Below are 17596 nucleotides of genomic sequence, written 5' to 3' on the forward strand. Positions count from 1 at the left end.
TGGTGCCAGGTTTCCTCCAGACGTGATGTTTGGCATTCAAGCCAAAGAGTTCAATATTGGTTTCATCAGACCAGAGAATCTTGTTTCTCAGGGTCTGAGAGTCGTTAGGTGCCTTTTGGCAAACTCCAAGTGGGCTGTTATGTGCCTTTTACTGAAGAGTGGCTTTCGTCTGGCCACTCTATCATAAAGGCCTGATGGGTGGTGTGACGCAGAGATGGTTGTCCTTGTGGAAGGTTCTCCCATCTCTACAGAGGAACTCTGGAGCTATTTCAGAGTGACCATTGGGTTCCAAGGCCCTTCTCCCCCGATTTGCTGAGTTTGGCCGGCGGCCAGCTCTATAAAGAGTCTTGGTGGTTCAAACTTCTTCCGGTTAAGAATGACGGAGGCCACTGTGTTCATTCATTGCTGCAGACATTTTTTCATACCCTTCCCCAGATCTATGCCTTGACACAATCCTGTCTCGGAGCTCTACTGACAATTGTGTCGACCTCATGATTTGGTTTTTGCTCTGATATGCACTGTCAACTGTGGGACCTTATATAGACCGGTGTGTGCCTTTCCAAATCATGTCCAATCAATTGAAATTGCCACAGTTGGACTCCAATCAAGTTGTAGAAACATCTCTAAGATGATCAATGGAAACAGGATGCACCTGAGCTCAATTTTGAGTCTCATAGCAAAGGGTCTGAATACTTATGTAAATAAGGTATTTCAATATTTTATTTTTAATACATTTGCAGAAATTTCTAACAACCTGTTTTCCTTTGTTATTATGGGGTATTGTGATGTTATTAGGGGGTATTGTGATGTTATTATGGGGTATTGTGCGTAGATTGATGGATTTTTAATCAATTTTAGAATGAGGCTTCAACGTAACAAAATGTGGAAAAAGTCAAGAGGTCTGAATACTTTCCGTAGACACTGTAAGCTAACAATGTTAGCATCTCACCTATACTGATTAAATGAAGACTTAAGCTAACAATGTTAGCATCTCATAGCATCAGCTGTGTTGATGAAATGAGTCTAACAATGTTAGCATCTCACCTGTATAGAGCTCTGGACTGTACATGGCTCCAACCATTGGACTCAACTTCCACCCAGCTGTAGGGGAGTTGGCATTTAGTAGCCCTAATGTAAATTTGAGGAAAAAGAGGATAAGAAATATGAGTAACACAACATCTATATCTCAACAAGTTAAACATACTATGCAATTACACTGATCACATGCAACTACACAGGAACTACATTGCTACTATCGTATTGGTCATATTCAGTAGTTATAACCAGCAATGTTATCTTTACCATAAGGTATAGCGGCGAGCCCCTCTCCTCCATTAGAATATGGGGTGACCATTTTCTTATTGGTCATCACCCTGGCTGTGGCGTTGTTGACCTGGGTGTCAGAGAGAGGTCAGAGGTCAAGACAACACGATGAGGGGTCACACCGGACCTGAGGGACAAACACGCCCGCTCCATGCACAAACAACATGGGCTCCTCCTGTATACCAAAACCCATAGAAATAGAATGAATAGAACAGGCTTGGAACCTCTAACCCTGGAAAACTGACTGTTAAACTCAGGGGTACACTCACAATATCTGCCTGGTACTGTGATGTAATAATTTCCATGATAATGTAGACAGTTCATTCAAATAATGCTAACTGATGTTGTGATGTGGCTCATGCAATTGAATGTACTGTATTTTTTGTAATGCCATTTTTTTTTTTTTTTATTGTTTAAAATCACAGCACAGATTGATGGGTACACTTCCTGCATTTACTTACTGCTTTGGTCTTATGGGTACACACGCAATGGCCAACAGTCCACCCATTATGCCATCACTGACTTGAATGGGGACACCCGTTCTAGTCATTCTATTTCTATGCCCAAACCACACAGTACAGGCCCCAACATAACCTTCAGTACTACCGGAACAAATAGGCCCTAGATATTTGAAATATGAGTGCGTCAATACACTTAGAACTGGCTATGACTTTACTAGCTCAGATTATTAATACATATGTAACTAAACGCAAATAAATTGAGATTAGTAAAAAAATATATATGTTTGCACTTGTCAACATTTATCTGCTACTGAGTCGTATGAATTGAAAAAGTGACAGTAGTGTTAACATTGGATATGAGGTTAATTTTTCTGATGTAAAGTGATGGTAATTGATTGATACATGCGTTCTTTTGAAGGAAAAAAAACTAGGAATTTGTGAGTATTCACAATAATTTAACCATTGACACACACACACAGACTGAACAAAAATAAAAAATAAAAAAACACTTCAGATTAAGGCATTCAAAAGACATCCAAGACCATTCCAGGCATTGCTACCTTTAAAAAGAGGGAAAAGAGAGGGTGAAGTAAGCTTCTGTTGAACACGATGCAAAACGTTTCATCACTTGAACAGATCATACACAGATTACACGCAGCCAGTCAATCAAGAGCGCATCACATGACCAGAAGGTGAGCCAAACCAGCCAATCAGCAAGCATCAGATGCAGTATATATAGACCAATCAAAACATTCTGGCAGCCCTCCCAATCAAGTCACACACATCATACAGAGAGGGGGAGAAGAGAGAGCAGGATGCAGGAAGAATAGCCAGTCCACATTAAAAGACATGGGAACACATAAATGATGGGGGGTAAAGAGAGAGTGAGAAAGAAATGCAAAAATTATTTTTCTCATGAACAAAAAACAAATACCAAGATGCGGAACAAACGAATCAAAACAAAGAAAAAAAACGTCTAACCGTTTGCCTACATATAAGATCCAATACATGAGCTGAGATAGAAAGAGGGATGAGACAGACAGGGAGAGAGAGGACAGAATAAAGAGATAGAGGATGGGGGGGATGCAAATGTCATTCCTCAAAAACCAAATCAAACCATGACCGTGAAACACTGTCAGGCATTGCAACTCAGTGTCGCACTACAAATAACTAGAAGCATACACCAATATAAACACACCATCCAAAACCAAACCATTGCGCAACATTTTTTAAAAGAAACTCCACATGAACAAAATAAAAGTCTGGGCACATAATCCAATTAATTACAATCCTGTTGAGAGTCAGATGTGATACTGATGATGGTTTCAAGATGATCTTCTCTCTAGCGGTGGTCTCCATTGGTAACTAGTTTGAAGTAGTTTATGTACTCTATATCAGTTGCATATCCTTAGCTTGTACAAAGTGTCATTTTACCTTCTTTTAAATGTGAAGAATAGACTACTCTCTGACCTTCGACCTTCTACATCGACAACTACAGCCAGCGCACAAAACCTACTGTCTAGTTACCAAAACTGACTTCTACAACAACGCAATCATGCTTTATCATGCCAATCCACTACTAGTGTACCAAAGAAAATGCTATTGAATCAAAGCAATCTACCGTTTGGTATTCACTAAAGGTAGCTAATACATAAACATAGAGATGACAGTGGCACTATATGATACAGACGACAAGAGATAGTCAACCATGCAGGGAGTAAATAGCTCTAGAATTAATGTTTGAATGCAGTTAGAGTGGTGAATGGAATTAATGCATAAAGTGGTAATCAGTTGCGCTTGCAGATGCGTTTTATATCAGGTTATCTTAATGTTACAGAAAGAGTCTGGAAGGCCATGCGGTCAAATGCCATTGGTTTTTCTAATCGGCATTTTATTCGCCAGCTCCACAATCAATCACAAGATAAGCCAATCAGATCCTTTCGATCAAACCCTGCCGGGTCAAGGACACTTAGTGTATTTTTTTTGTGTGTAGGGTGCACGTTATCTTTATTTGGAGTATTGGGGGGTGGGGGGTCATTCAAAAATGATGCCATGTGTACACAACTTACCATTGCTGGGGAAACGGTGTGAGGACACGCGAGCGGTTACCGTGGAGACTGACAACAACAACACAGAAATCATCAGGGGGAAATAGAGAAAATATAATAAGAAATTAACCAAAACAAAAACAACCAATGAGGTGATGAAAAGCAACCACCCCCACCCTGAGGTACACAGAGGAAGTGATGTCATGAAGTGATGTCACAGGTGATTGGTCACCTTTTGACATAAAGCTGACCTCTATTGATGTAACTACTACAAATACCCAATACATATGAGCAGATACAGCCATACACATATGGGAGACAGAGAGGGACAGTTGAGGGATCAATCTAGAAGCCTATGGGTCAGGGAGAAGTCACTGCCCAGCCTTCACTGATATTCTAACAACTTTTCAACACATCACCAGTGTTGGGGGTAACGCCTTACAAAGTAACGTGCTACAGTAATAATACTTTTTGTGATCACGAGTAATATATCGGAGTTACTGTTCAAATTGGAATAATAATATTACAGTTATTTTTGTTATCATTCCCTTCCTATTACATTTATTGATCCAAATTAATGTGTGAGATTATTATTCCCTCTGTTGGCGCAATATATATAAAATTAAAAAAATATGTCCTCTCACCAAGTTCCTGTTTTGCCTGCACACACTACTACTAACTGCTTAAGTGAGGGCGATGGAAAAATGGCAGAAACGTCTAAAACACTTACTTCCCCAGCGTGGAAGTACTCCCATTACTTTAATTTGGTAGGACAAGATGACAAGAATAAAACAGTAAAAGGTCAACTCTGCCCAGATGAGAAACACCGGACACTGCTGCTGAAGATGACTGTGGGCCTACCTCATCCAAACAACCAAGGTTTGATTCTAATGGTTCAGGAGGACAGCTCTCCCTGTAACCCAGGGAGAGCTGAACCAGCTTGTAGCTGGGTATGTAGTAGAGGAAATGCTGCCCTTATCCGCAGTAGATATTGTGTCTGCCATTATTAGGCTAATTGTGTTGGTGCATAGGCCTATGTAGGGTAACGTTGACATTGTTTACATTGAGTGAGGAAGCGCAACGTTTTGGGGTGTAACACAAAAGTAATAAAGAGTAGTGTAACTAATTACTTTTCCGAGGGAGTAATAAGTAAAGTCATTCATTAATGTTGAAAGAAGTAATAGGTAATACGTTTTTTGGGGGTAAAAAACCCAACACTGCACATAACAAAATACTCTATTGGAGTACACTTAAAAAGGAGAATGGACAGACGGAGAGAGAGGTATATCGACTAGGCTTGGGCAGTATACCATTTATACCGTATACTAGGGTATTTGGAAAAAGCCACAGGATGTTTTTTTCAATACTCTCAAAATTATTTATTTTTATTTTTTCAATAAATTTGAATATTTGTAGTAACTTTTTAAGTTAATACCTGCAGTCAACTTGTGCAATACGTTCGGCGATAAAGCAGATCGCGTTAATTTCACCGGTCACATTATTTTACATTCTGAAGTTTACCGCAGTTCCCCAGAACAGTTGAGCCAGTCAAGTGTTTGTTTGTAAATGGCAGGGGTGTGAACTTGAGTCACATGACTTGGACTCGAGTCACAAATATGATGACCTGCAACTCGACTTTGACTTCAACACCAATGACTCGTGACTTGACTTGGACTTGAGCCTTATGACTCGACCTGACTCGATACCCTCCCCAAGCCCAAATATGAAAAAATGATGCTATTAAAAAAGTGTGCAGCGCATCAACTCTTCTTTTAACAGATTACAGTTTGAATCGGACAGCAGCCAATCAAATTGTGCCAGCTGAGGAAAAAGTTGTGCGTGGCAGTGCAGAGGAATGTCGGCGGGTGAATTCAGATGGAGCGCTTGGAAAGATGATACCCAAAATTATTATTTTCGGATATAAAGACGGCACTGTATCAACAAAAAACAGATTGCAACTTGCAAAACATGCGGGAAGAAAATTACAGACGGAGGCACAACAATTTCCTACTTTGTTCGACATTTGAAGCTGCACAAAGAACGGTAAGTCGTGGATAATATAGCCGGGGGGGGGGGGGGGGGGGGGGCTACCCATGTATTTGCATGGAAATATAGCATTTATTTGGAAAGTAATAAATATATAGATATTTTTAATAGCATTCATGATTTGCGTAAATGTAATACACCAACTATTGCTCTTGTTAAAAATATGAAATGGTATTACATTTGGTGAAGAGCACATTATGACTTGTTTAGGACTCGAAACTCAAAGTTAAAGACTTGAGACTTGACGGTCTTGACTTGGACTTGAGTGCTAAGACTTGAGACTTACTTGTGACTTACTTGTGACTTGTAAAACAATGACTTGGTCCCACCTCTGGTAAATGGCACAACAGGAGACAGCGGGAGCTGGTGAGACCATAGCGTTGTATATCTATCGGCCAGTCACTGTTGTGCGCCGCACGAGGTGATGAAGTTGCACTCATACAATTCACTACGAAATGTTTACATGTACGTCATTTAGCAGACGCTCTTATCCAGAGCGACTTACAAATTGGTGCATTCACCTTATGATATCCATGTTTGCCATCAGATATCTTATAACGGCTTTCTGCCGTGTGTGAGAAGTCAAAGAGCTCTTGGTTAGTTATCTGTACAGCTGGCATTTTTGTTTTCCTCCATTCTTCTCACCTCTGCTGGATGTACACATGCTGGATCTTCTTTCAGAAAAGCATGCATCACAACTTTGTTCATTTGGTCAATGTCTCTCGTTCACCTTCGCTTGTACAAGTCCACACGCAACGAAAATGACATTCGGTAGCTACGAGCTATGACTGTATAACTTTATGAGCTGGATTTGCCGGTCTTTGCAATTAGTTTGTTGTTAGCATTCTAGTAATAGACGCCCAATGGGCTTTTTTGGGCGTTTTTAGTGCCCCTTGTGTGCTATGCCGGTAATACCGTAAATCCTGGGATGGCAGGTAGAACGGTATGAAAATCTGGATACCGCCCAAGCCTAATATGGACTGTTGGAGGGTCACAAACAAACACAGGTTGATATAAGGGGAGAGAGACAAACAAGGATAGACAGACCGACCGGCATGAAGATAGAGAAAGAGTGGAGAAAGAGATGGAGCAGAACAGAAAAGGGGGGAAAGGAGAGGAAGACAGCTGTATCATCGTCACTCTTCACTCTCTCTCTCTCCCCCTGTATTTCTCTTTCTCACCCACACGTTTAGGCCCACATTCACACAACAGAGGAGTGCATAACAGTTGAGAGCATGCAGAAGAGCTCAAAATAAAGCATGGATCTAAAACCAAGAGCCAAAGCGATGGCAGAGCATGAGGTGTTTTCCTTCCAAGATCTTCCAGGTCATGCTGACAAAGAGAAACAGAGGCATCGCAGCGAAACTCATTCCCATTACACCAGGTATTACTCTTGGAAAAGGGGGATGCAAGTGAGGGTATGAGGTGTGGGTTGCCTTTATTTAATGAGTGATATATAGACCCCCAAAAATCACCAGTGAATCTATAAGCAGCAGATCAAACACTTCACCACCACACTCCCTCAGGGCAGTCTCATACCAACACCTGCCAACACCTAATGCATGCAGCAATGTCAACATACAGCAACGTAATCAAACTACTTCAATACTGTGCACTGACTCACTATGAAGCACACAGGTATCTGAATGTAGGGTAAAGAAAAGGCGGCAATCTTTTATGACATCACCTGACCGGTCTTCTGAAACACGATTGGTAGCCCATGCAAGAGAATCTCTCACAAACACAAGCAAGCATGGTTGTTTGTCAGAAGAAGAAAATAAGGAAGAGAGGAGGGAGACGTCCCCTTTAAAATAGTGAACACCAATAAAGCCCGGATTCTGATCGTGGAAGTGATGATGGATATAAAGAAGGGGTGCAGCAGAGAAAACAAGATAATCCCTCTCGCATGCTGTGTCATATGCAGCGTCCAGAGGCACAGTGTGTAAAGGTTTCATGTGAAAACACTGTTCCCAGACCATTTAGTTGCCAAACCACCCAGCATGCTTTGCAATCCAGGCAGACCCATAAAGCTGAAGATCAAAACGTGCAAATGGACAGTGCACGAAACAGGACGTGATGTAAAACCCAAGACATTGTGCGCATCAATCTTTCTGTGAGGCACCACCGTACCATGCTGGAAGGGGGTTATTATAACACTAAACACAAACAGACTCCCCGAAACCATTTGAGACAGTTCAACTGGAGATGGAGGAGCATACTAAGCCAACTGGACCTCATTTCACTGCTGAACATGGGACAAAGACGAAAAACAAAATGGCCACCGTTCTTGGAGGGTAAATTACCTCAACCTTGCGTCCTTCCACCAGAGTTCCGTGGAGAGCGGCTCTGGCCTTCTCAGCGTCCGCGCTCGTCTCAAACGTCACAAAGCCAAAACCCTAGAGAGGGAATGGGGTTTAGGATGGAAAGAGAAGGGAATGGAAAGAAAACGAGAGGGTTGGAATATGAGAGAAGGATAAGGGAGATGAAGAAATATGCGTAAGCTATGTCCATTCTGTGCAGAGTATTATGTAATGCAACTTAAAATGAACAGGTTTGGTATTTTGATGTGTACATGTCATACCTTCGATCCTCTCTCGTTGAATATGATCTCTACGTCGAGGATCTTTCCAAATTGCTGGTGAAAAAAGGAGGAGGGGGCAGCGTCAATAAGCATGGCACTGCAAACTACTGCATTGAAAATGAAATACAGAAATTGAACACAAGGCGTCAGTATTGTACGCGACATATAAACAAGCACAAATCATGCTGTACTTTTTAATGATCAGTTCTATTCCTCTTAGTGCCTCTCTTAATTCTCTGCTCTTTTTCCTGCTCCATGTTAAGGAAGCTTTACTAAAACACTCATTTAAAAACTCCTAAAATGGATGTAGCAATCACAGATTGCTCCTTTAAATCACTAACTAATCTAAAATGTCAGGGTTGTGGATGGGGAAAAGGACAATTCCTGGTCTCGTACCCCAAACATCTGCCGGAGGTCAGGGTCTCTGAAGCGGAAGGGAATGTTGGAGACGTGGAGGCGTTTGGGGGTCCCCTTCTCTGAGTCGTCCCCTACGGACCCCCCGCCACCACCTCCTCCTGTACCCACCAACTGGGTATCAATCTGGGATGACACATCTGACTGATGTGAGAAAGAGAAAGAGAGAGCGAGAAAGTAGGGATTTAATAGACACTTACTCCCTCATTCACAGCGTGAAACAAACTCACTTGTAAAGTTTGTGCAAATAAAAACCCCAACAAACTCACGTGGGTCGTTAAGCTGTTTGGGACGCTTGTCGGGGTGTTAAGGCCTGCCTGTCCGGCCTCCACCGACCCCTGGATGGCCCCTGCGGCGTACAGACTGGCCCCGTACTCCAGGGCCAAGCCGTTCTGGGGGGGCGGAGGGGGAGGAGGGGGGAAGGCGGAGAAGGATGGGGGGACGAGACCCTCTTGACCACCTGCTGCATCCTGAGAGCCCTGAGGATGGGTGGGAGGGAGGGAGAGAGAGAGAGAGAGAGGTGAGTGGTCTTAAGTAACTGGCTGGCTATACTCCACCGTATTCCTTTACCGACAGAGAGCCGGAGAGAACATCGCTAGGGGTAAGACCACTTTCCCAAGAGGTTCAGTTTAAAAGGCTTACAGGCACGGATATTATATTTCCATCCCCCAGTGTGTGGGTGTGCGTGTGTGTGTGTGTACTGTTGTCCATTAAATATTCACTACAGGCCCATCTATTATTGAGGGGGTCAGCAGCTTCCACACAGAGAAGCAGCACAATGGATGGCGACGCCCACACACAGACACACACAAATAGACACACACACACACACCTCAACACACTAACTCTGACACGCAAACGCCCACATGCCTAAACATTCTAAGGCTGACTGTTGGATAACGGCTGTGCTATAATCTAATGCCCACAACTACCCAAAATACTCTCATAAACACACACGCACCACAGTGCATTCCTGGCTTACAGGCAGAGGGGCATCGCTACCCTAAATGGAAATGGTGAGAGTGCTGAAAGAGATGACGGAGAGACAAGAGGAGGAGAGGAAAGGGGGATGGGATATGGAGAGGGAAAGGACAGGAGAGGTGAAGACTGACAGAAAAGTCCTGCTACTAATCCATGAAATACTACATTCAACGTGTTTCATTCATTTACTATATCAGACTGCTAGAAACGGGTTTGGCTTAGATTGTTGACAACATATAACTATATATAGTCTCCAAATGTTTATTGAAAACAAATACATTTGCACAATGAGCTCTTAATACATTGTTAGTTGTAGGTTAGCTAGCTAGCAAATGTTTTGCCATATTAGCATTCACATGAAATGAGTCAAAACAAGACATGATATCACAGCCGTGGTCCCATGTGCTTCAGTTAGTAGAGCATGGCGCTTGCAACGCCAGGGTTGTGGGTTCCCCACGGGGGACCAGTACGAAAATGTATGCACTCACTACTGTAAGTCGCTCTGGATAAGAGCGTCTGCTAAACGACTTCAATGTAAAATCAATAACAAGAAAACTATCAGAATGTCAGCTTCTTGTCATTGTTGCTAGCTAGCTGACAATTTTTGTGACGTTGTCTATAGATAATGACAAGCATCAGTTGATATAGCAATAATGGTGTGATATCTAAAACACAACATCTGTCTGTGTGTGTGTGTGATGGGGTGAAGCGTTTCCCTGCTGTGTGGTACAATACATCCAGAGTCCCTGAGGGAGTGTTAGGACAGTGTGTGTGTGTGTGTGTGTGTGTGTGTGTGTGTGTGTGTGTGTGTGTGTGTGTGTGTGTGTGTGTGTGTGCCATCTGTTTAAGCTCCTGACCTTTCTCTGCCTTGCACCTGTGACAAGCTGTGGACGCTGGGCAAGCCTAGGTCCTTTTGATTCTTTCAGAACAGAAAAATAAAGACAAAAAATAAAAAACAGGGCAACCCCCAAGCCCCTTTCCCACTGTACATGTTTCTAACCGTGGGTTGTTCTATGTAGACTTGGAAAAAACCTTGAAGCTAAAATATTGGCAAATCATATCCCATTCTATTCCCTTGCTTTGTTTTTCAATTCTGCCAAACCGAAACAGAAAAATAGAGCAACCTTGAGCCTTCCATTTTAGCTGAACGACTGCATGACCTTTCAAAGAGAATACTAATGTTCCATTTTCCACACAGGCCGTCCACAGCCCTGATACTGCACACCATGGGTATCTCCCAAATGGAGCCCTGTTCCCTGTATAGTGCACTTCTTTTGACCAGAGCCCTGTGGGCATCAACTGGAATGGTCTCCTGGTCTGTCAGGATCGCCTTGTTATGTGATTTAGACTAAGTTGCTTTGTCATTCTCTCTGGATAAGAGCATCTGCTGAATACATACATAGATTGCGTAACGAAGAGAGGGATGGCTGAGAGAGGGATGGATGGATGGAGAAAGAGAGGAACGGAGAGAGGGAGAGATAGTGTCACTCTGATGTGGGGTGTCCTGTAGACAGATGTGTCACACATCTTGTCAGCACACACTTGTAAACGCGTGTGTGTGTGTGTCCCTGGTTGTGTAAGCTTATGCCGTCAGTTCAGCGGAGCCTGTGATTCAGAGGCAGACGCTGCAGCGGACTTACTTTCGGGTCAGTTAGCACCGGCTAGCTAGTGTGTTTGAGGAGCCTGGCATGTTAGAAAATGCACTCCTCTGCCCTGTCTGACTGCAGCAGTGTCACTGTGTGCGCGTGTGTGTAGATAACTGCAGCTAACCAGGCCAGATCTAGGCCTTTTGACATGAATAATGACTTTTCAGGGACCTCTTTGTCTAATGGGTGTATGGCATAAGTGTACAGCCTAATTCTAAACAACGGGAGTGTATGAAGAATGGGGGTAGGTGGCATTCAATGGATACTACTGAACTGTAGATGATACAGTTCTGTTGTCAGTACATTAGAGACGGAACTTAACAGTATACAATTCAAAATACTATTTATTAAATTCTTGGCACAGTTACCAGCTATCTATACATTCCTAACATAAAGAACTGCAGAAGAAACCCTTCCCTTCCTTCCTTGTTAAATAATTCCATCCTCCTAAGCCGCCCCCTCTCCCCATCACTCTCCTCCCTCCCACTCTCTCTCCTCCTGCTGCTGCTGCTGTTCTCCCTGTCCTCCCCCTCAACTCCACCCTTCTTTTTTTTAACGCTTCATTAAATCCAGACGGGACCCTTGCATCCACCCCCCCAGTCAACCTCGCTGCCAGGCAGCCTCATAGCAACAGAACATTAGCTCGCCCCGTAAACTCCTCCCACTCCACATCTCCTTATAGGGTAACATGTCTGCTTGTCATGAAGCCCCTCCTACTCCGCCCCCACATCCATTTCCTTGTAGGGTCTTATGCATGCTCCCGATTATCACGTGCACACCACGTTCTCTGTCATCTCTCCTGTATTGTGTCTGGTATTAATGGTCTGTTGGGCTCCGGTGCAACTCTTTATGAAAGGTACACATTCAAGAGAGACATGGTTGACAATATCTGTCGGTCAATATTGCTTTACCGTACCGCTTGTCAACCATGCGACTACGCACGCACGCAGACAAACAAACACACACACACACACACACAGGTGAACACACAAACAGGAGTCTATTGACACTACATATGACGTTCCTCCTCTAACACATTGTCATTGACCATGGAACTAGTTCATCTTGTTCAGAAGACACAGAGTGCTCAATACCAATCTGACTCTCCCATGGCCAACGTGTTCATGTGTGTACATAAGCTAGTGCCTAGATGACCGTTGTACTGTCAATCACACTGTGCACCGAGCGGTTGGAGCAAGGCTTGTTGGGATTTCACATCCTGCCCTCCTTTGGAAAGTGCATCATTCGTTTTCAATAGGAAATCAGTTTAGCGCTGCCATAGAGTGGATACAAATGAACATTCAAAATGGACCTCAGCAAAAAAAAGACTTCCACGATCCCAATAGTAGAACTGTTTTTCTGTGTTAACTGGACCCATTAAATAATCAATTATTATTACATTTGAAGCATGGCTCAGGACATTGTGTATGCTTCATGCCCATGTGGGCCTGTGCAAAGTTGTTACACTTCACGCCTACCTCGATCAATGAATGATTGTCATAGCAACAACACTAATAGACCATTTTGAAGAAAGGGGGCAGAATCATAAATCACCGGTACTGTAGGCCTTTGAAGAATGTCAAGAGCTTTTGACCTCCATAGTTTAAGTGTGTGTGTGTGTGTGTGTGTGTGTGTGTGTGTGTGGTGAGCCAGGTAGGCGTCTCTCCCATGCCTTAGGGCACACGCTTGGGTGGGGCTCTGCAAATATTTCTCCAACCCTCTCTCTTTCTCTCAGTGCTAGGCTATCCCTACTAGCACAAAGAGCTCTGTAGTAAAAGCACAACTTAAAACAGAAGCTATAATTTACTGTGCCAGTGCTTCTCCACAAACAAACAAAAATCCCCCTTTCAAGTGAATTGCAACTTTGGATCCACAGAACTGCAATGTCAGCGATTCAACATTCTATTACGTCACGCAAAGAAAACTAGCTTTATCTAGTGAGCTATCCATCTCACTGTCTAGATTATATGTCCACACCCATCTACCTCCCTTATCCATATATATTTCTCTATCAGTCCATCTGTGTATAATCTATCCTTTAGGAACAACTATGACTCCTATAGGCCTTCCTGCAAAGACAAAAGGTGGGCTGTCTGTCACCTTTCATTTCAATTTACATTCTCCTGTTTCCCCTCTCTCCGTCCCATCCCCCTCTTTCTGGGGCTCTTAAAGGAAAACATTGAGATAACAGCTGCTAGGGCCCCAGGGAGAGGCACAGGGAAAGGAGGTCAAACAGTAAAGGGAGCAGGATTCAAAGGTACTGCTGAAAGAAGTGTACAGGACAACGCATGAATGCAGGCAGAGCACTAACCAGGGTCGTCAGTCAGACACTGGTGGAACACACTGATGGGACCACTGAGTCACCCCTCAAATATAATGATATGACGATAGTCTGACACACACACGAGTCTCGACCTTCAACAGTGTGTGTGTGTGTGTGTGTGTGTGTGTGTGTGTGTGTGTGTGTGTGTGTGTGTGTGTGTGTGTGTGTGCGCGTGCGTCTCTCTCAGAGAGATAAGAGAGTGAGGGGGTATTGGTTGAGAAGAAAGAGAGAGCAAGACAGAGAGAGACAGACAGAGAACCGGCAGAGAGTGAGACAGAGCGAGAGAGAGACAACTGTTCTTGGGGCACCTGTCCCTTTCGCTCAGAGCATCGAGGGATACGTATAGACAGCTGCAGAATTTCTTTACCCTCTTTTGCTCTCCTCCCTCCTCTTCCCTCTCTCCTCCCTCCTATTCCCCCTCTCCTCCCTCCTATTCCCCCTCTCCTCCCTCCTATTCCCCCTCTCCTCCCTCCTATTCCCCCTCTCCTCCCTCCTATTCCCCCTCTCCTCCCTCCTATTCCCCCTCTCCTCCCTCCTATTCCCCCTCTCCTCCCTCCTATTCCCTCTCTCCTCCCTCCTATTCCCTCTCTCCTCCCTCCTATTCCCTCTCTCCTCCCTCTCTCCTATTCCCTCTCTCCTCCCTCCTATTCCCTCTCTCCTATTCCCCCTCTCCTCCCTCCTATTCCACCTCTCCTCCCTCCTATTCCCCCTCTCCTCCCTCCTCCTCCCCCTCTCCTCCCTCCTCCTCCCCCTCTCCTCCCTCCTATTCCCTCTCTATACGCAAACATGTCTTGAGACTTACTCAGATCCCGAGGACAGAGGCTAGAGGCCTGGACTTACACGGTCATCTTATTCTCCCACACATCCCTTTCCCTGTTCTCCAGAATTGCAGGAACAAATATTCCCGTCCATATGTGCTGCATATAAACATAAATGCTACGAAGCATGAATTGAGAAACCAGAGTACAAATGTAGCCAGTGAACATATCTGTTAGCACTAGAGGCCCAGGGCAAGAGAACAGATGCCATGACAATACGGTACAGCAAAGCTCACACAGCATATTATAATACAGATTCTAACTTCAAAGGCTCCATCTCTGTCCCTCTCCTAGTGCAGCGCAGTATTCCAGTGTTGATTTCCTATTTACCGACGCGTCTGACTGATGATTGGGTGGAAAGCCATGCATGAAATGGCCTCACTAGCACACCGCTCAAGTAAAAGGGGTCAAACACAACGCTTGGCATTTGCGCTGAATTAAGAATCGCTGCTGCTAAAGAACAGACAAACCTAGTTTATGTAATTTAATTGTTGTTCCTTTAAAAATAGCAACCGAAACACAGTAGAATAATCCTTGCAGAGGGGATTTCAAGATAGGAACTCACCGACATCACGGAAGGATAGTACAGTCCCATCATCGTATTTGTGCAAAAACTTGAAATGTCCGTTTATCCTCTCTCTCCTTTCCTCCTCTCTATCCGAGTACGTGTCCCCTCTCCAGCTCACTCTCCCGTTTATCTGTCGCTCTTCACAGATTCAAAATCTCCCTCCTCTTCCCTCGCTTGCTCCGTATACCATGCCAATCCCCCCTCCCCACCTCCTCCGCTCTCTCTGTCCCTGTCACTCTCCCTCGTTCACTTTTTTCTCTCTATTGTGCTTTCCCTCAAACCCCAGCCTTCGGTTTCTCTGTCGTACCGTTGCCCGTTCACTGCTTATCCCCCTCTCTCTCCCTCACCCAGATAGCCTGATGCTCCCCAGCCACACTTCCTCCTCCCCTCCCTTTACGCCGCCTCCTTTCCCTTGCTGTCACACCTGCAAACTTTCCCCTCCCCTACTTCTCTCTCTCCCTCCGTGTCGCAGTATCTCCCTCCCCCCCGTTCTCTTTCTCTCCATGTAGGTGAGTTAAACTGGGGCTGCTCGCACCACTGGGAGACTACAGAGTGAGCGAAAGAGCTTTGTTTCCCTCCTTCCTCTCCTTTCTGTTTTTCTCACACTCTCTCTTCGTCTCCTGCGTGACACTCTAGGCTCTTCCATTGGAAAGTCTTTGATCACCTCGTCTCATGCTGTCAGTGACAGTTTAGCAGCTCTACCCCAGGGAGCTTCGTGAGCGACTTCTCATCGTCTCATGTTTTTAACCTCTTCAGGCCAACATCCCCTTACGATACCGCCGTGGTCCAAATGGCTTTTTCCTCTATACTGCTTCCTTGAGCAAGAGTCATTTAAGAATGGACAAATTCTAAGTATTTTCACTTAAAAGATACCATGCCATTGCTTTCCATTAGCTGTCATTCCACACTACACAGAGGTATACAGTAAGTGGACATGAGGACAGTCTGTATTCTTCTATTTGGCCGCAGAAAAATGGGAATAATGGGAATATCCATTCTAGTAATTCTAATTCCATGCATACATTGTCAAGCATGTAAAACGTTCATGATGAATGATGTTACACGGCATCCGTAGCGCGAGGGAGCGAGGGATAAAGAGAGAGGGATGAGGGGATTATGGAAAAAGCATGGAGGATGAATGGAGGATGATCTGAGGATTAACAACACCAACTAAACCACCTAATAACACAATCAGCCTCTAAAACACACCCAGGTAAACACACTGGACATACGGTACACACACATTTATGAGGTAGGCCCCTATGTATTGTTTTTAATGTCATACGGGCTGTGTTGACTGCAGGGCACACACACAAACAGTTTGTATCTCAGTTGTGTTTCCACTAGGATTTATTTCAGCAGCGGTGGCAAATAATTTATATCTGGTTCAAGTTTACATTGAAAAAGACTCCGAAAATTATTTCAAAATAAAATAATTATACATACATACAGTTAAAGTCGGAAGTTTACATATACTTAGGTTGGCGTAATTAAAACTCGTTTTTCAACCACTCCATAAATTTCTTGTTAACAAACTATAGTTTTGGCAAGTCAGTTAGGACATCTACTTTGTGCATGACACAAGTAATTTTTCCAACAATTGTTTACAGACAGATTATTTCACTTATAATTCACTGTATCACAATTCAGAAGCTTGGAAAATTCCAGAAAATGATGTCATGGCTTTAGAAGCTTCTGATAGGCTAATTTACATCATTTGAGTCAATTGGAGGTGTACCTGTGGATGCATTTCAAGGCCTACCTTCAAACTCAGTGCCTCTTTGCTTGACATCATGGGAAAATCAAAAGAAAACAGCCAAGACCCCAGAAAAAAAAAACTCCACAAGTCTGGTTCATCCTTGGGAGCAATTTCCAAACGCCTGAAGGTACCACGTTCATCTGTACAAACAATAGTATGCAAGTATAAACACCATGGGACCACACAGCCATCATACCGCTCAGGAAGGAGACGCTTTCTGTCTCCTAGAGACAAACGTGCTTTGGTGCGAAAAGTGCAAATCAATCCCAGAACAGCAAAGGACCTTGTGAAGATGCTGGAGGAAACAGGTCCAAAAGTATCTATATCCACAAGTAAAATGAGTCCTATATCGACATAACCTGAAATGCCGCTCAGCAAGGAAGAAGCCACTGCTCCAAAATCACCATAAAAAAGCCAAACTAAGGTTCGCAACTGCACGTGGGGACAAATATCGTACTTTTTGGAGAAATGTTCTCTGGTCTGATGAAACAAAAATAGAACTGTTTGGCCATAGTCACCATCGTATGTTTGGAGGAAAAAGGGGGAGGCTTGCAACCCGAAGAACACTATCCCAACCGTGAAGCACAGGGGTGGCAGCATCATGTTGTGGGGGTGCTTTTCTGCAGGA

General features: G+C 44.0%; 1 protein-coding gene across 6 annotated transcripts in view; it reads right to left on the reverse strand.

Annotated features, from left to right (window-relative positions):
* The window catches only part of LOC115147304 (RNA binding protein fox-1 homolog 2), a 34143-nt gene that overhangs the window by 7339 nt on the left and 9208 nt on the right, over window positions 1-17596 (reverse strand). For 4 of the 6 annotated variants that reach the window (XR_003866312.1, XM_029689477.1, XM_029689478.1 and 1 more), the window contains exons 3-8: window positions 9143-9352; window positions 8856-9017; window positions 8460-8513; window positions 8182-8274; window positions 1303-1393; window positions 1045-1128 (exon numbers count right to left, since the gene is read on the reverse strand). Coding sequence is in view for 5 of the 6 variants with exons in the window: in XM_029689477.1 (XP_029545337.1) it covers window positions 1045-1128; window positions 1303-1393; window positions 8182-8274; window positions 8460-8513; window positions 8856-9017; window positions 9143-9352 (694 nt within the window). In the remaining variant the exon portion in view is untranslated. Of the gene's footprint in view, window positions 1-1044; window positions 1129-1302; window positions 1394-8181; window positions 8275-8459; window positions 8514-8855; window positions 9018-9142; window positions 9353-15206; window positions 15653-17596 lie in introns of those variants that run through there. The other 2 variants (XM_029689480.1, XM_029689481.1) reach the window with 2 other exon arrangements.

The sequence above is a fragment of the Salmo trutta genome, chromosome 14 (assembly GCF_901001165.1).
Source record: "Salmo trutta chromosome 14, fSalTru1.1, whole genome shotgun sequence".
NCBI classification, from domain to species: domain Eukaryota; kingdom Metazoa; phylum Chordata; class Actinopteri; order Salmoniformes; family Salmonidae; genus Salmo; species Salmo trutta.